This window comes from Pagrus pagrus (assembly GCF_965226575.1).
Source record: "Pagrus pagrus genome assembly, chromosome: 19".
Lineage (NCBI taxonomy): Eukaryota > Metazoa > Chordata > Actinopteri > Spariformes > Sparidae > Pagrus > Pagrus pagrus.
The window spans coordinates 1,233,769-1,250,072 of record NC_140203.1 but is presented as its reverse complement, the minus strand read 5'-3'; the positions used below and the strand labels follow the sequence as shown (position 1 = coordinate 1,250,072).

Below are 16,304 nucleotides of genomic sequence, written 5' to 3'. Positions count from 1 at the left end.
CCAGCCGAAAGGGATTTTTATTAGCAATCCTTAATTTGTCTTTATAAATCTGTAAGGTTTTTATTTATACGTTGTTTTATTTATTTATTTACTTTTATAAACTTATAAAAGGGGACAGTGCTGCACTGAGCGGACAGACACCAGTACCAGTACCAGTACCAGTACAGCTGAACTGGGCTCTGTGGTTTCACTGGTTTTGTCAAAGATGCTGCGGACAGCAAACAAAACGCATGGCTATCCGTACAATCTCTGTGATTGGCTATCCCTCCTGTCACTCAAAGACATTCGTGAATGCGATTGGCTGATCCTTCTGCCACTCAGCCCGGAGCCGCGCTGATGTTGTTGTGGCAGGGAGGCGGTCCGACCCCGAGCAGCAGCAGAGGAGCGGCGGCGTCGAGTCGGCAGAGCTACAGTGACAGGGCGTTATCTTTTACATGATTAAAACACTAAACCGGGAGGAATACACGCACGGATCGATAGAAACATATCCTAAACACCCAGTCCGTCATGGAATCCTATGACATTTTAGCTAACCAGCCGGTTGTGATTGATAATGTAAGTATGATGATGTCATTCATCCACACCCAAACCGAGGCCGCTGGCTGGGATCGTTTGCTAACGGCTAGCGTCGTTAACTATTGTGTTATAGCTAACAATACGGGGTGTCAGCCACGTCCACCGCCAGTAAACGTGCACTAGCTACTGACATTGCTTCACACTGTTCTGCCTAAGACGCCATTAGCGTCGCTCCAGTCGCTAGAATCAGCAACGTCTCTTGATTTATCACAGCCAGCACTAGCTAACGCCGCAGCTAGCTTGAAGCATTCACCGGGTATCTCCTAAACGTTAGCTGTCCGTGGTGCTGTAGCTGTATCACTACAGATCTGCAATGTGTTCGTAATGCTAAGTAGCTAGCATAGCGGGCTGAGCTGTCAGCAGGCAGACTGAGCCGTTAGGATCCATTCAGGACTGTTAACGTCTTTGTATGTAACGTTAGCATAAACAGGAGCTCTGCTCGGAGCACCGGTGCGCAAACGGATGTTAGCATTGATCACAAGCGGATGCAAACAGCGCGTCGCTTGTTTGTGTGTTGAATAGGGTTTTCGGGTATAGCTATGTTAGTCATATGTTGTTAATCACACGCTGTATTTGGCAGGTGTCTCTCTATTAATATGCAAAGCCAGATCTCCAGTTAACGAACACTGTGACCCTGTGATACGAGTGTGCTAGCAGATTGAGCAGAGGACAGGTGTGTCTCTGGATCACCTGAGCTGTCAGTATCTGGCCAGCACGTATATGGAAATCACAACTGTCAACACTTGTGAGTCTGTTTAAGTGCTGTGAATCACGGTGGTTGGTATCACTCACCAAAATATGCTATAAAACAAGAGAAATACTTTGTAGCTGCAGATGAAATTCAAAATCTAGTCACAGCAACGGCTCCCTTTTCTATAGATATAGGAAATACACATAAACAGCAGAAACTGACTGTGGCACAGCACCGGCTGTTATATCTTTGAGTCAGCCCCGCTCGTCGTGACGCTACAGGACAAAGTAGCTCTTGAGACAGACGGGATCTGGGCCACAGTGTTTCTGCTGGTGTCTGAGCAGGAGTGTGTGACCGCCGCTGGCCTCGGGCTGTGTCTTATGACCTCCCTCTCCCTATCACACACATACTGCTGAGAGATTAAAGCAGTGCAGCCTTTAGTTCAACCACTACCCTGTGATGTTGGCTGTAAATGTCATGTTTGTGTTTTGTCTTCAGGGTTCGGGGGTTATCAAGGCTGGTTTTGCAGGAGACCAGATCCCCAAATACTGCTTCCCAAACTAGTAAGTGTGTCTTGACCTCCTGATACAACGTAATGTGGAAGTTTCCCAGAGCTCAAGTTGGCATGTTCATTCTGAGTCAACAGTCTGAATCCAAAAGATGAATAATCTACAAAGAAAAACAGAAAATATTCACATGTCTCAGCAGATTATTGCTACTTTGTGACTCAAATTAGAAACTAAGAATCATAAAAGTTAAAAACTTCAGCTCGGCTGTGGTGTCGGATATTTTGTGTACTTTGTGAGTCTGTGTTAAATTTACTTGCGATTGTCTGAATGTCTATTTCTGTGTGTGTGACAGTGTCGGGCGCCCCAAGCATGTGCGCGTGATGGCAGGAGCCCTGGAGGGAGACCTCTTCATCGGACCCAAAGCAGAGGTAAACATCACACACACACACACACACACACACACACACACACACACAGACACACACACACTTCCTGCTTCCCTCACATCAGTTCCTCTTGTCCACACAGTCAGAATTGTTCACAACGAGGCTTTGAGGATATTTTTCCATCAGAATACACAACATGTACTTCTTTTCAGAAATACAACTATTAAATATCTGACGTTGTGTTCATGGTCGCACGGTTGGAGTTGATACTTTTGAATATTTGACTTCATAATAACCTTCACAGGCGTCGGTCTCATCCCTGTTCGTCTGGTGCTGTCATCATGGATGTAGCTTCAGCAGTTAGCCAGCGTGCTAACAAGGAAGATCCCGAATACAAAGCTCTCATTGGTCGTTTTTACAACACCAGCAGCAGCCACAGCTTAATATAATGACGATAATTATAATGATAATAAACTTTATTTATGTTGCACCAGTGGAGCTCAGTGTGCTTTACAGACGAAAACTAGAATGTAGAGTGCATACCTCTGCCAAGGGCCAAAATCAGCCAACCACGATGACAACGAAACGGTGCAGATGGAATAAACGTCCCACATGCGTTATGTAGGATGTCTTTGTAGTTTTGTGTCTTTATAAATGAATACTTCATTGCTAAAATCAGAGCGTTGGAGTTATCACCGAGTGTAAGATTTAAAACGTTACATCATATCCGTCTATAAAAGATGAGTGAAAACTGAATCCTCATTATCTCAGCTCCACATTGGTCGTAGTCGCAGGTTTGATGCCACGACTACCCTCTATAAAAACATTTAAATCTGCTAAATCCAGATTTTTATCAGGATCTGCATCAAATTTCACTCACTCATACTTGTTAATCAAGATCATAGTATTATTCACTGAGAAAACGAAAATGTTAAACGCCCCGTCTGTCTCCGTCCCTTCATCTGGATCTGGACCAAAACATGACGGGATCCACTCTGAGCAGAAGAATGAAAACAAGTTGATGATGGTAAAAACTAAATTAAGACAAAAGCATAAAATGTGTGTATAAGAAGAAATAAGCCTCGTAGTGTAAATGGTGTCCGTCTGCTGATGTGCAACGTTTGGAAAAGACTAAATGATCCGAGCGTTCAGTGAGATAAGCTCCAGTCTCAGTTTCATCAGATCTCATCAGACCTTCCTCTGAGTCTTCCTCTGAGTCTTCCTCTGAGTCTTCCTCTGAGTCTTCCTCTGAGTCTTCCTCCAGCCTTCAGGCAAACATGAGCTGAGACGTCATGTGAGCTCTGATTCTTGTTGCTGCTCTGCCATGAAGCACAGAAGCTGCAGCTGTTAAACTTTTTTCTTTCATCATCTGTGTAGTTTTTGAAGCATGTGACATCGTGCGGTTGTCTCCTTGTGTGGACGGGAGGAAACACCCGGCAGGAGAGAAGACTTTCAAATTGACAAACATATTTGAGGTCTAACGTCTCTTGTCTTTGTGTCTGCGATGATCAGGAGCACCGGGGCTTGTTGTCGGTGCGATACCCGATGGAGCACGGGATAGTGAAGGACTGGAACGACATGGAGAGGATCTGGCAGTACGTTTACTCCAAGGAGCAGCTGCAGACTTTCTCCGAGGAGGTGAGCTTCCTCTCTTCCTGCTGCACGATGATAAAGTTCAAACATCCAGCAGATCTGATCTCATTAATCCTGATCTGTGTGCCTCTTTGTGTCCGTAGCATCCTGTCCTGCTGACTGAAGCTCCTCTCAACCCCAGCAAGAACAGGGAGAAGGCTGCAGAGGTTTTCTTTGAGACGTTCAACGTTCCTGCGCTCTTCATCTCCATGCAGGCTGTCCTCAGCTTGTAAGTACTCCTCACTCTGACTGTTAGATGGTAGTTTTCACTCTCCTCAGTTATGTCGAGGTCTGCAGCTTTTTAGTGGTTTGAGTACAAAAAAACTGTCACGTTACTTCTGATGATACTGAAGTGTGACAGATGTGGTGAAGAAAGTGTTGGTGTTGGCCTGTTGTTAAACTCGCCACACACACACATGCAGAGTCATGTTGGAGGGAGAAACAAAACAAAACCGGGCAGATGATTGTTTCGTCCATCACAACTTCAACCAGTCAGATCAACAGCGCTGCCACCAGTGGAGCCAGAGCTGACACTGGAGCAGCTACGCTAACATCTGGAGGAGCCGCCATTGTTGTTTTAAAACCAACAGTTGCTTCTCTCGCTGGTCGTCACATTTAAAACACGCCTGTAGCTGCCAGTAGTCCCTCAGAGGACTATCCCAAACACACAGACTGAGTCTCTGACAGTATTTATGAACCCACCAGGATCGACACACAGCCTGGTGTTATCTGTCATGTCCTTCAGTTTATCGCTGTGAAACTAGCGGCTTATTTCTGCTTCCACTGCTGCCAGCTGAGGACGAGAACATTAAACCTCAGCAGACACTCGATCACTAAAACTAGAAGATGAATCATCAGCTGGCTTGTTGGTACGAGCCGGGTGTCGTCTGTGGAGGCGAAACCAAATGTTCCTCATCATTGGAGGACTAACAAGAACCAGAACATTATCTCTGACCTTTAGCGTCTCTTAACGATCCGGCTGACCTTTATCAGACAGGAACATCCAGACAGCTGACGGGTTCTGTTTCCTGCAGGTACGCCACAGGTCGCACCACCGGTGTCGTTTTGGATTCAGGGGACGGTGTGACCCACGTGGTGCCGATCTACGAGGGCTTCGCCATCCCACACTCCATCATGCGGGTGGACATCGCCGGACGAGACGTCTCGCGGTACCTCCGTCTGCTGCTGCGCAAGGAAGGCTACAACTTCAACACCTCGGCAGAGTTCGAGGTCGTTCGTACTGTCAAAGAGGTAAAGAGGCGGCCGGGTGAGCTGATGTAAAATGTGAATGATTTAAACTTTGACTAATCGGATGTTTCCACTCTGCAGAGGGCCTGTTATCTGTCCCTCAACCCGCAGAAGGACGAGACTTTAGAAACAGAGAAGGCTCAGTATGTCCTCCCTGATGGAAGCACTTTAAACGTGAGTCCAGCAGATGTTCTGGAAACATGTTAAATCTTTCTCTGTGCACAAACCCTGACGTGTGGCCTCTGTTTCAGATCGGTCCGGCCCGGTTCCGAGCTCCAGAGCTGCTGTTCAGACCCGACCTGATCGGGGACGAGAGCTCGGGGATCCACGAGGTCCTGGCCTACGCCATCCAGAAGTCTGACATGGACCTCCGACGCACACTGTTCTCCACCATCGTGTTGTGTGGAGGATCGACACTGATCAAAGGTCGGTGATAAGACGTGTTTCCACATGTTCCACACACGTGATCGTAGATCGTAGATCTGAGACAGTGACAGACTTCACATTTTGTTCTGTGAGGACCAAAAACTGCTTGTGTCTGCGTCATTGTTGGCGCGACTGATGAGAAATGACAATAGAGGATGAAGCATCTGTCCTTCACTGCAGGTGTTATTTATCAGTCTTTCAACACAGACCTCAATTTCCTCTCTTCCTCAGGAGCTCAGGAGCTTCGAGGGGAGCTGATCCTCCTCGTGCTTCAGCACTTAATGATCCCCTCTGCGTCTGATACGAACACTCACTCACTGAGTTGTCTCTTTTCTTTCAGGTTTTGGGGAACGACTACTAACTGAAGTCAAGAAGCTGGCACCCAAAGACGTGAAGATCAAGGTGGGTCTTTACTCGAAGGACTAGAGCTGATGTAAAACATAGATAACAAGGCTCTAGAGTTTGAGTCTGGATCCTGGAGCATTCAGACCAAACTGGAGGTGAATTATTCGAGCGTCTAGATCACATACAAAGTCAAAGAAAAGACGCGAATAGACACAAATTTATGTGAGTTGTAAATGTTCAAGCGAAGATTTCTCATGACGCTGTGTTGTGAAAGCTCATCAGCGTCGACATTCACACTGATGACTACCTGCTAAGTCATGGAAATATGTCTCAGCACAGCCGAGCTCTGATCGATCCCAACTCCACTCAGGGAGCAAATATTTTAAAAGTAGTTTGCTTGTCGTCTGGCCGACAGACCTGACGAAGCATTAACACAGGCTGTTTACAAGGCGGCAGTATGACGTTGTTGTTCATTACTATTGTAAATATCAAAATTCTGCTCTGGAGATTCTGTTCTCACATATAAACGAGCTGCTGAAGTCATTTCAGCTTGTTTTTATTGTAAAACATGTGAAATGTCGACAAAACAAGTTGAGCTTCATCAGGAATGTGAGATTGGACCTGAGACGTGACGGAGCTGTGGCGGCACCAACACAACCAGAAGCTGCAGCGGGATCCTTCAGGAGGCGTTCACAGTCGGCACAGCTTGTTCTGAGTTCTCCGTAAAAATGTTTCTGTCTTTCTTCCTGTGCAGATCTCTGCTCCTCAAGAGAGGCTCTACTCCACATGGATCGGGTAAGAGTTCAGTCTCCAGAGTTCAGCTGTGACCTTTGAGGATGTGACCTGAATATAAAATGTGTAATCGTCCCGTCCTGTCCTCCTGCAGCGGCTCCATCCTGGCATCGTTGGACACCTTTAAGAAGATGTGGGTGTCGAAGCGAGAATATGAAGAAGACAGAGCACGTGCCATCCACAGGAAGACCTTCTAGGCCGGGCCGCCGGCCTGCGATTGCCCCCAGAACTGCCCTCAAATCTCCCCCATCATACTGTCGGAGACTCCTGCACCTCCTGTGCATCATCCTCCACCCGCCCCACCGCTTCTGAAGCCCCGTCAGCCTCCTGCTCCCCCCCACCCGCCCCCCCACCCAGAGAAACCCCACGTTTATGTGTGGTGGTTTCCGTAGTTACCTCCTTTTCATTCGCCTCCTCCTCGTCCTGCTGCTGCAGGGTGACGGTGACATCACCCGCCACCCTGCAGACATCCCAAACATTCACACACAGAGGGCCGTCAGGGTACGTGAGAGGGCAGCGGTTAGCACTGTGGACTCGTACTACAGGCCACGCTACGTCATTATTATTTAGTCCACATTGAAGTATTGGTATCGCTCTCTGCCTGCGAAGCCCTGCGAGGTGTAGAATATCATGACATGTCAATAAACCTGAATGTTTTTTTTTTTTTCTTTTTTGCTACTGTTGAAATTTCCATTCCAGACCGAAGACTTAGACTTTTATTTGATGTCACTCTGTAGAGTTTGTCTGTTTCTGCTCGTACAGAACAGGTGTGAAGGTAAAGAAAACCACTGTATCATCAACATCTGGCCCCAAAGTGCACAAAGCTACACGCGGTTAGTTTCTCCTGCAGGAGTCGCTTCTCTTATTATCTCCTCTGAAATGTTTCTACATCAACATGACATCACCTGTTTGTGTTGGCGAGGAAGATGTTGAGTCAGCTTTTTGTGTCAGCTGACGGGATTAAAACAAAATGGAGAGAAATGCCTTCTTTTTTTTTTTCATTGGGTTCCACGTTTACAGCAGTCGACGCACACAAACAGGAGAAATCTGGTGTTTTTCAGCCTGGGTCTGTGAAGCTTTTCTTTATCCACACGATGTGTCCTCGCTCTGGTACCAGCCGCCTCACCGCGCCTGAGAGGTCCCCTGAGAAATTAACACAAATAAGGAAAAAATGCTCTCTGAAAATAATTCCCAGAACTGTCCCAAACCTAAAAGTTAACTGGATCTAACCCGGGCCGAGACATTCAGGCTTTGTTCAGTAGATTTTGTGTGCTGAAAAAACATCTTGACACGTTCCCTCCAGGTCGTTTTTTTTAGATCGTGATGATTGATTTGATGATTTCACAGCAGCTTTTCTAAAAAAAGGCGACACACGTTGTGATGACACGTTGAGCTCTTCATCCTTTTTCTTCTAAACTAGTTTCTTTATCTCACACAAACAGGCCTCGACATTCATACGACACTAATGTTCCCACTTGTCCTCGATATCACATTTTGCTCACCTCGATTCTGTCGTCGCCTGCGACCGATCTGATGTGATTTGTTTTGTCCGTTGTCGGCACGTTTATGATGTTCTCTGGGTGATTTGCAGTCGATGACTTTCGTCGTGTTTGTTTTTTTTCTTTACAACCAAAAACAAAGACGTGACTGGTGACGTGCGGCTCACGGGAGGCTGCTACGATCAGTGAAACTGCTTTGATCGCTCAAATTTGTGAAAAAGTCGTGATTAGACAAAATTGCGAGGTCGCACAGAATCCACGGGGGGCTGGTTAACGATAATTATAGGAAGCACAACATCGATTACTTTGTCGATTAAACAGAAAAAAGTGAAAGTTGGCAGGAGTGGACAGTCTGAAACCCAAAGATACGACAAACAGAAGCAGCAGCTCCTCATGAAACAATTAATCGAGTGTTAATATAGTTGCTGATTAATCTTCCATCGGTTGATTAACTAGTTCATCACCCAGTTGTCTCAGCTCTAGTCGCCGCATGCTAAATAGGAAGTTAGCGGGAGAACATCTGTTCACTTGTGTTTAAATGTGTTTAGAAAAGTGTTGGCAGCGTTAGAAGCCCTGATACGTTTTTTTTTCTTTAAATGTCGACACGAGTGAACAGTTTGAAGTTGTTATGAGTCAGAGTCGGTTATAATGTTGAGACCCAGGCTGAGAGACGCTGGATTTGTTCCTGTAGATGTTTTGAGTTCAGCTCGGATGATCACTCAGCGGTCCAGTTCCCCTCGTGTCTGTTCGCAGCTTCACTCAGATGCATGTCGGTCAGTTCCTCGTGTACAATCAGCTCTGGAGTCTGGATGTTCACCCGCCGAGGCCACAGAGAGCCAACATGGCTGATGATGAGCTTTTGTATTATCCTCCCCCTCCTCCTCCCCCTCCCCACCCCTCACCCCTCCCCCCTCCCCTCCCCCCTCCCCTCCCCCCTCCCTCTCTATGTACTAGCAACAGTCTGGATCTTATGATTTCCTGCGTCTCTGGTGGCAGTGAAGGGGTCGTGTCCACACCTGTGTCCGCCTTACTCCAGAGCGTCTGCGCCGGAGCGTCCTCGTCTGCTTCTGGGTGTTTTTAGAAAAAAAACAAAGGTTGTCAAACGTCATCAGCCTTGTGTACAGTGGAATGCTTTTCAACAACAACAACAACAACAACAACAACCACACAAACCATCAGATAACAGACTAAAAATGTACAAAACTGTTTATTCAAGTGTTTGCTTTTACTTTTTCGTAAATTCAATATAATAAATAAGTTAATGGCTGCTGCTCGACGTCTCCTCATTGATTCATCAGATGCTTTTTAGACTTTACAGGCGGTGAAACGTTTGTCTGGTTTGTGGTAACAACAGTGGAAACACAAAGAGTGAAGATGCAGAAAGATCTGTCAGTTTCTGCACATTCAGTCGAGTTATAGATTAAATTAAAACAATGACTTTTTTACAATAGATACATTTAAAACAATCTTATTAATTAAAATACATTTTGATGATTGATTACTCAGTTTGAGTCATTTCTAAAGAAGAATAATGTGAAATGTGAATATTTTCTGGTTTCTTTCCTCTGTGACATTAAACTGAAGATCTCTGAGTTGTGGACAAAGACTGATCGACATTTTTCAGCTAATCAACTAATCAAGAAAAGATTAATTGACAATGAATTATTATAATTAATATTCAGTTTAGAAGGATATAAAACAAAATGTTCACATTGAAGAAGCTGAACATTTGGGCAGTTTTTCCTCTAAATGATCAATCGATCAGTTGTCTATTTTAATAATTGATTAATCAGTTTGAGTCATTTTTAATTTTTAAAAAAAGTCTAAATTTTCTGTTTCCAGTTTGTTAAACGTGAATATTTTCTGGTTTCTTTCCTTTGTGACATTAAACTGAGGATTGAAGATGAAACACTGACATTTTTCACTGTTTCCTGACATTTTATAGACCGAACAAGACAAATGAAATAATCAACAGATTATTCAACAATGAAAACAATAAGATTAAATAAGATAAGATGCGTCTTTATTGATTCCCGGAGGAGAAATGTGACTGGTTTAACCTGAGAGGAGACGAGAAAACTGAACAAAACTCAAACAACTTGATTTAGTCTTTTTATTTATGAAATGAATAAACATTTTATATGCAGAAGATAAAGCCAGAGAGGAAAACTATAATACTTAAAAATAAAAACCAGGAGTTAGTCACAGAAACATCAGTTTCCTGTGACTGTGTACGTGAGTCATGCAGTTTGTCTGTTCACCACCAGGTGTCCCTCTAACAGCATCACTAAAGAGTCCATTAACTCCATGTTGAAACATCAGACCTGCAGGAAATCTGCTCTGCATGAAGGTTTATGATGGTTCAGCTGTGTGAGGATGAAGTCTGATGATTTAAAGTCATTCAGTTCAACACTAACTCTTCAGCCCTCAGTGTTGTCTGCAGGTGTCAGCACAGATATCAGGGAGTAAAGAAACTCTGATGTCGATATATTGGAGGAAATTCTTTAATTGACAGAAGATAAACATAAACATAATCACTGAAACATGTTTTTTAAATACTTGTGACGAAGGTACGAACATATGGAAGGCTGACAAAATATAAACTGCAGCTGCACTTTGTTCTGTACTAAACGTTTACACATCTGCACATATCGGACAAAATGTAAACTGAGCCTGATACAATGTGACAGATCAGGATCTATTAAAAACATTTCCCCGGTGCAGAAATAATTGGAAAAGGAACAAAAAATGATAAGAATGAATATATTATTCTCAGCATCACAAACCTCAGATCCATGTGGTTCAATAACATTTAGAAAGTCTAGATCAGATTATTTAATCTCAGACGTGGATAACTCTGAAAGTCTAAATGCTTAAGCAAAAAATCTATATCCAGCCATCATCTCCTCCTGATGATATAAAGTCAGGCTCAGTCATCGTCTCCTCCTGACGATAGAAAGTCAGGCTCAGTCATCGTCTCCTCCTGACGATATGAAGTCAGGCTCAGCCATCGTCTCCTCCTGACGATGTGAAATCAGGCTCAGTCATCATCTCCTCCTGACGATAGAAAGTCAGGTTCAGTCATCGTCTCCTCCTGATGAATGAAACATGATGAAGCATTGTTTACACTCTCAGTAGAGACTGAACACAAACACAGAAGAAACTCTGAACTGACATTTGTGTTCGACACTCGACAGAACTAATCCAGGATCAGTCTGACAGTAAGAAGAACAAAACTCCATTAATCCTCCGAGCCTTCATGTTGATTTCTAGATCTCCGTCTGCTCAGCACACACACACACACACGCACGCACGCACACACACACACACACACACACACACACACACACACACACACACACACACACACACACACACACACAGTGTTGTTTAGTTTGTTAAAGTAACAGGCTTCATCCAACAGCTTAACATCTAAACTCAACGTGTCACGACTTACACAACAAGGAGCCAGACACAAGAAGAAGAAGTGCGTTTTAATTTAAAAGTAACACAAAGGACGACAAAGTAACACAACAAACTAACGACAAACCAGAAAACCACAGGGAACAAACGAGGAACACACGAGGAGCAGGAACAGGAAGAGGAACAGGAGACATGACAACTCATACGAGCTGAACTAACGAGGGCGACGCTGGGAACAGGATGGTGCTAATGAGGCTGATGTGAGACAGGTGGGGGAGGAGCCCAGGAGGGACGCAGAGCACTGGGAACACAGGTGAGCAGGAAGTAGGAAGTGACAACAAGGCATAAGACTACAAAATAAAACAGGAAATAACTGACAAAAAAAACGAGCAAGCAGGAGCGCCAGGCTTCACAGCCAAGTATCGTAGTGGCCAAACCATGTAATTACATCGTCAGGTGACGCCCTGCGGCCCAGAAAGACTTTTTTAAGATCCGATTCTTTTCATACCCGGAAGTGAACTGGGTTCTGTCTCCAACACTGTGTCCAGGTTTAATGTAACATCCTTGCAAAAAACCCAAATCACGACAGATAAACATAATAAATCTTGACTTGGTGTCAGATTCTGCTCATTTCCAGGTGTTTTTACAGTAAACACACGGTTTGCCGACACGTCTTCTGACTGAGGGCTCAGACCAGCCTCTGATCAACCTGATTTAGTTCTGGTGCGTCGGCCCGTCCCGTTGTTGAAATGGCTAAAAGAGACGCTTCAGAACAGGAAGAATCTGTATTTTGTGAGAAGAGATCGTCGGTGTTTTCACACCGAAGCTTGTTTGGTTTCCGTTCCTGATAAAATATTAAGTCGGCACATTTTAGCCCAGTTATTTTATGGAAATCAGCCCGATGAATTATGGATTAACTTTCAGATTAATATCAGCATCCCTGAGAAATGACTGTGGGCCACAAACTCCAGGAGCAGGATGACGGGAGAGGTGAAGATCTGAGATGAGGAAGTCAGCAGGTGGCGAGCCGCCGCTGAGGAAGTCATTTACTCACTTCCTCACTGTCATTAGTCTGCTGACGCCATCCTGGAGATGTGGTCTGACTCAGTGACACACATGAACCATCCTCTCTTATCTTTTCTCCGGAGAGATCTGCCTCTGAATCAGGCAACACTGTGTGTGTGTGTGTGTGTGTGTGTGTGTGTGTGATAAATGAGTCGACGTGCACCAAGGTTTCTATTCTGCTGAGCTGAGAGTCTTTTAATCTCCAGGAAGAAGTCGAGGACGAGAGTTTTTCTTGGAGTAAATCAACCCAAACAACAAGAGAGCAGAATCTAAAGTGGCTGTGTTTGTCTTAAAGCCACGTTATGTAAGAGTTGCACCAAAAACAGCGATAACGTAAAGCTGCTGTATTCAACATCAAAAGGTTTGTAACAACAAATCAATTATATTTCAGCACTTCCTGATTGATCAGTAACTTAAAGGATGATGAATAGTGAACATTTTGAATGACATCAGGTCATATTTCAAGGTAAAACAACCCTTTAGCTACCGTTAGCATTCAAACACTTCCTGGCTAACATTACTGTTTGGTTACATCCAGTGTGTTTCACCTTCAGGTTTAAATAAACGTGCTTGATGCCGTTCCTCTGCTATCGTATCGTGTAACCATCCAACAGTATTGTTAGCAAGGAAGTGGTTTAACGCTAACGTAGCTGTTGGCTAATGGAAGGCAATGGGTTATCAAATATGTCGCCCTGTCAGTTGCTGGTCAGTCAGGAAGTCGAGGTGAGCGGATTGATCCCGAAACATTGATACCACCAACACTCTGTTCGCCTTTAGAAGATTGATTCTGGCGTCAGCTGGATCGATACGAGCAGAGCTGTCTCTTGTCTCGTTCTCTTGAACACATGTAGACCTCTTTGCTTCTCCACTGCTGTCGTCGTCCTTGTGTTCAGCTGACTGATCGATGACCTGAACGCCCTCCAGGAAAAGCTTCAGTCATTTTTCCTCACCATGGTGAAATTGCCATCAGGCCTGATCAATTTAAAACATGTTAATCTGCTCTGAATGGAGCTTATGAAGCGCATAAACAAATTAGTTTGATCCACCCATTCATCCATTTCCTGCAGATTATCCGGGGTCAGGTCGATGTTTTCCTGCTCCTCCCGGAGGATCCCGAGGCGTTCCCGGGACAGATGAGACACATAATCCAGCGAGGGTCAGGCACAAAAACCACTCGGTCAGGGTTCAGAAAAGATCACGCTTTACTTACTTACACCTGATTCATTCGCCCCAAACACGGATGGAAAATGTCCCGATGTCGCGTTAAAAACATCCAAACAGTGGCCATCTCCTGAAGGTCAGCTCAGATACGCACATGTCTGAACACGTGTTGTAGTTTGTTGGGCCACAGACTGAAGAAGATGACATGTTCGACCAGCTGTCAGTCTGAGATGTCACATCAGAACAACACAGTGATTGGACCGTCACGTTTACCGTCTGAACAGGACAACAGAAATAAACAAGTTTACTGATTTCACAATGCAAACCAGCGACCATCGTCCACCTGGAGGTGACTGCTGTTGTCTTCTGGATCTGGTCACTTCTCCACAGCTGTGAACTAAATGTCACTGTGTTCAGTTGGTTTCTACATAGTAAATGACATTTGTGTAGCTCGTCTGTCAGTCGCACAGTGTCGAAATCTTTTTTCATCGTGCCTTCCATCGTGTCGTTATGACGTCTGTGTACTGTTGTCAACACCAACACCTCCCTGCTGCTCTGAGCTCCCAGCCCGGACCACTAGCCGCACGGCTAACTGAGCTAAGCTACAGTTGGCAGTTACTCTGGTGATAAGTTATTCTTACATATCGTACCTTTAATGATTCTTTAAATACCGTCAGGACAGCATTAATGTGATTAATCGTCACATAGAGACGCTGATGGTTTCCTCTGTGACATGAATATTATGAGAGAGGCACAAACTGAATATATGCAGTGTGTGTGTGTGCGTGTGTGTGTGTGTGTGTGTGTGTGTGTGTTCAAAGAGGCGCTCTGACAGAAATGAGTCCACCACATTTCATGCCAGCCTGGTGAAATGCTTCTACACTCAGCGTGTGTGTGTGTGTTTCACAAATAGCAACTCTGTGTGTGTGTGTGTGTGTGTGTGTGTGTGTGCCATCACAGGTAACCAAGGAAACGGGGGGACGGGGAGGAGACGTCGGAGCTTCCTGTTTCACCGTTATCTCTCGCCTCTCTGCACCTTCTCCTCTCAGGCAGCAGCACTTTGTGACTCCAGTCGAGCTTCTTGTCTGATTCTTTGTTTTTCTTTCTGTTCGCAGATAAAATCCCGGAGCGTCGCCTCGTTAAAACGTCTCTGTTCATCTCTTGTTTATTCTTTTTATAAAATCAAAGTAATGCTAATGTATGCAAAGTGAGTCACCCGTTCGAAAAGCCCAGCAAATCCCTCTGCACACACACACACACGCACGCACACACACACACACACACACACACACACACACACACACACACACAGTTGTGTACAGAGTCAAATTGTGTGCTGCTGCATTGTGTAACTGCCCCCCCCACCCCCCTCCTCCAGCAGCCCTGTTGTCAGGGGCTTGAACAGCTGGTGGGAAGAATCTTATCTTATCTCCATGTACTTGTCATGTTAAATTAAAATTCTGGACGTCTTCGACACCCGACTGAGCCTAAAATAAGACACGTCGTCACTCAGAGTGTCTGTCCTCATCGTCAGAGCCTCCATGTGCAGAAACAGTCCGGTTCTCTGGGGTTTCCCGGAGAGACGGAGGCTCGACGCTGGCCGGTCTGCTGCAGGACTATAACTGAGGACGGGCTGGACGGTGCTGGACCGGACCGCCTCCAACCCCTGTGGGGTGCCTTCATGCCAGCCTGGTGAAATGCTTCTACACTCAGCATGTGTGTGTGTTTCACAAATAGCAACTGTGTGTGTGTGTGTGTGTGTGTGTGTGTGTGTGTGTGTGTGTGAGATCATACCGAGGCCTCCATCTGAATGTCTTCTGTCCTCGCAGTCAGTTACAGGCAGCAGAGAGACGCCTGAGATGTTTTCATCTGTTAACGAGTCATTATTGTAACAGCAGCTGAGACACAAACACTTCAGCTGTTATCACAGACGAGGCTGAATTCAACTAATTAGCTCAAATCTGTGAAACAGTTTGTGAGTTGTGAGAGTGAAACAACATCTAACAACAGGAAGTTAAAGTCCAAAATGCTTTCAGGTAAAAAGAAAAACATCCAGTTCTTCAAACTCTTAAAGATTATTCTGACTTCAGACTAGATGATTTAAAGGAACAGTTCAACAAGAATCACAGCTCAGTCATAATCTCCTCAAAATGAAGCTGAAGAGAGACTGAAACCATGACAGCACAACTACTATCAGCTACTTAATTACCTAAGAAAAGGCATGAACAAGTCTGAACATGGTCGCTGGATTATTAAGACGATATTAACATGTGTATTATTAAATATTTCATTTTTTTAATACCACGGTTATTGTCATGTGAACCATACATTTAACATTAAAATAAATTAAGGGCATCAAAATGGCCATATTTCCAGAAGTGATTGGTTTGTTCCACGTCATAAACGAAACTAAAATTTTACAGCGCGATAATAAAATAATGTCACAGTGGGCGAGAGAGGAGGACGATCCTGGAGAGAGTGATCAATAATACATGTGTTGTCTTCCTGCAGTAACTGTTACACAGCCGCTCGCACCTGCCGGCCGAGTCAA

The 16,304-nt window shown here is 44.8% G+C and overlaps 1 protein-coding gene across 1 annotated transcript; it reads left to right on the top strand.

The window, feature by feature from the left end:
• The first annotated feature begins 347 nt into the window (after positions 1 to 347).
• On the top strand, positions 348 to 9,375 carry actr1b (actin related protein 1B). The gene is made up of 11 exons (XM_084383814.1): positions 348 to 555; positions 1,766 to 1,830; positions 2,129 to 2,204; positions 3,675 to 3,800; positions 3,899 to 4,023; positions 4,829 to 5,045; positions 5,124 to 5,216; positions 5,294 to 5,468; positions 5,809 to 5,870; positions 6,568 to 6,608; positions 6,700 to 9,375. The coding sequence occupies exons 1-11, from the start codon at positions 508 to 510 to the stop codon at positions 6,800 to 6,802; spliced, it is 1,131 nt and encodes a 376-aa protein (XP_084239940.1). The 5' UTR covers positions 348 to 507; the 3' UTR covers positions 6,803 to 9,375.
• Positions 9,376 to 16,304: the final 6,929 nt, after the last annotated feature.

What these genes read in the sequence shown, in the direction of transcription:
- actr1b (XM_084383814.1), top strand. Translation starts at nt 508, where the DNA reads ATGGAATCCTATGACATTTTAGCTAACCAGCCGGTTGTGATTGATAAT. An exon ending in TCGTTCGTACTGTCAAAGAG is followed by an intron (nt 5,046 to 5,123) that starts GTAAAGAGGCGG and finishes TCCACTCTGCAG; the next exon opens with AGGGCCTGTTATCTGTCCCT. An exon ending in CTCTACTCCACATGGATCGG is followed by an intron (nt 6,609 to 6,699) that starts GTAAGAGTTCAG and finishes GTCCTCCTGCAG; the next exon opens with CGGCTCCATCCTGGCATCGT.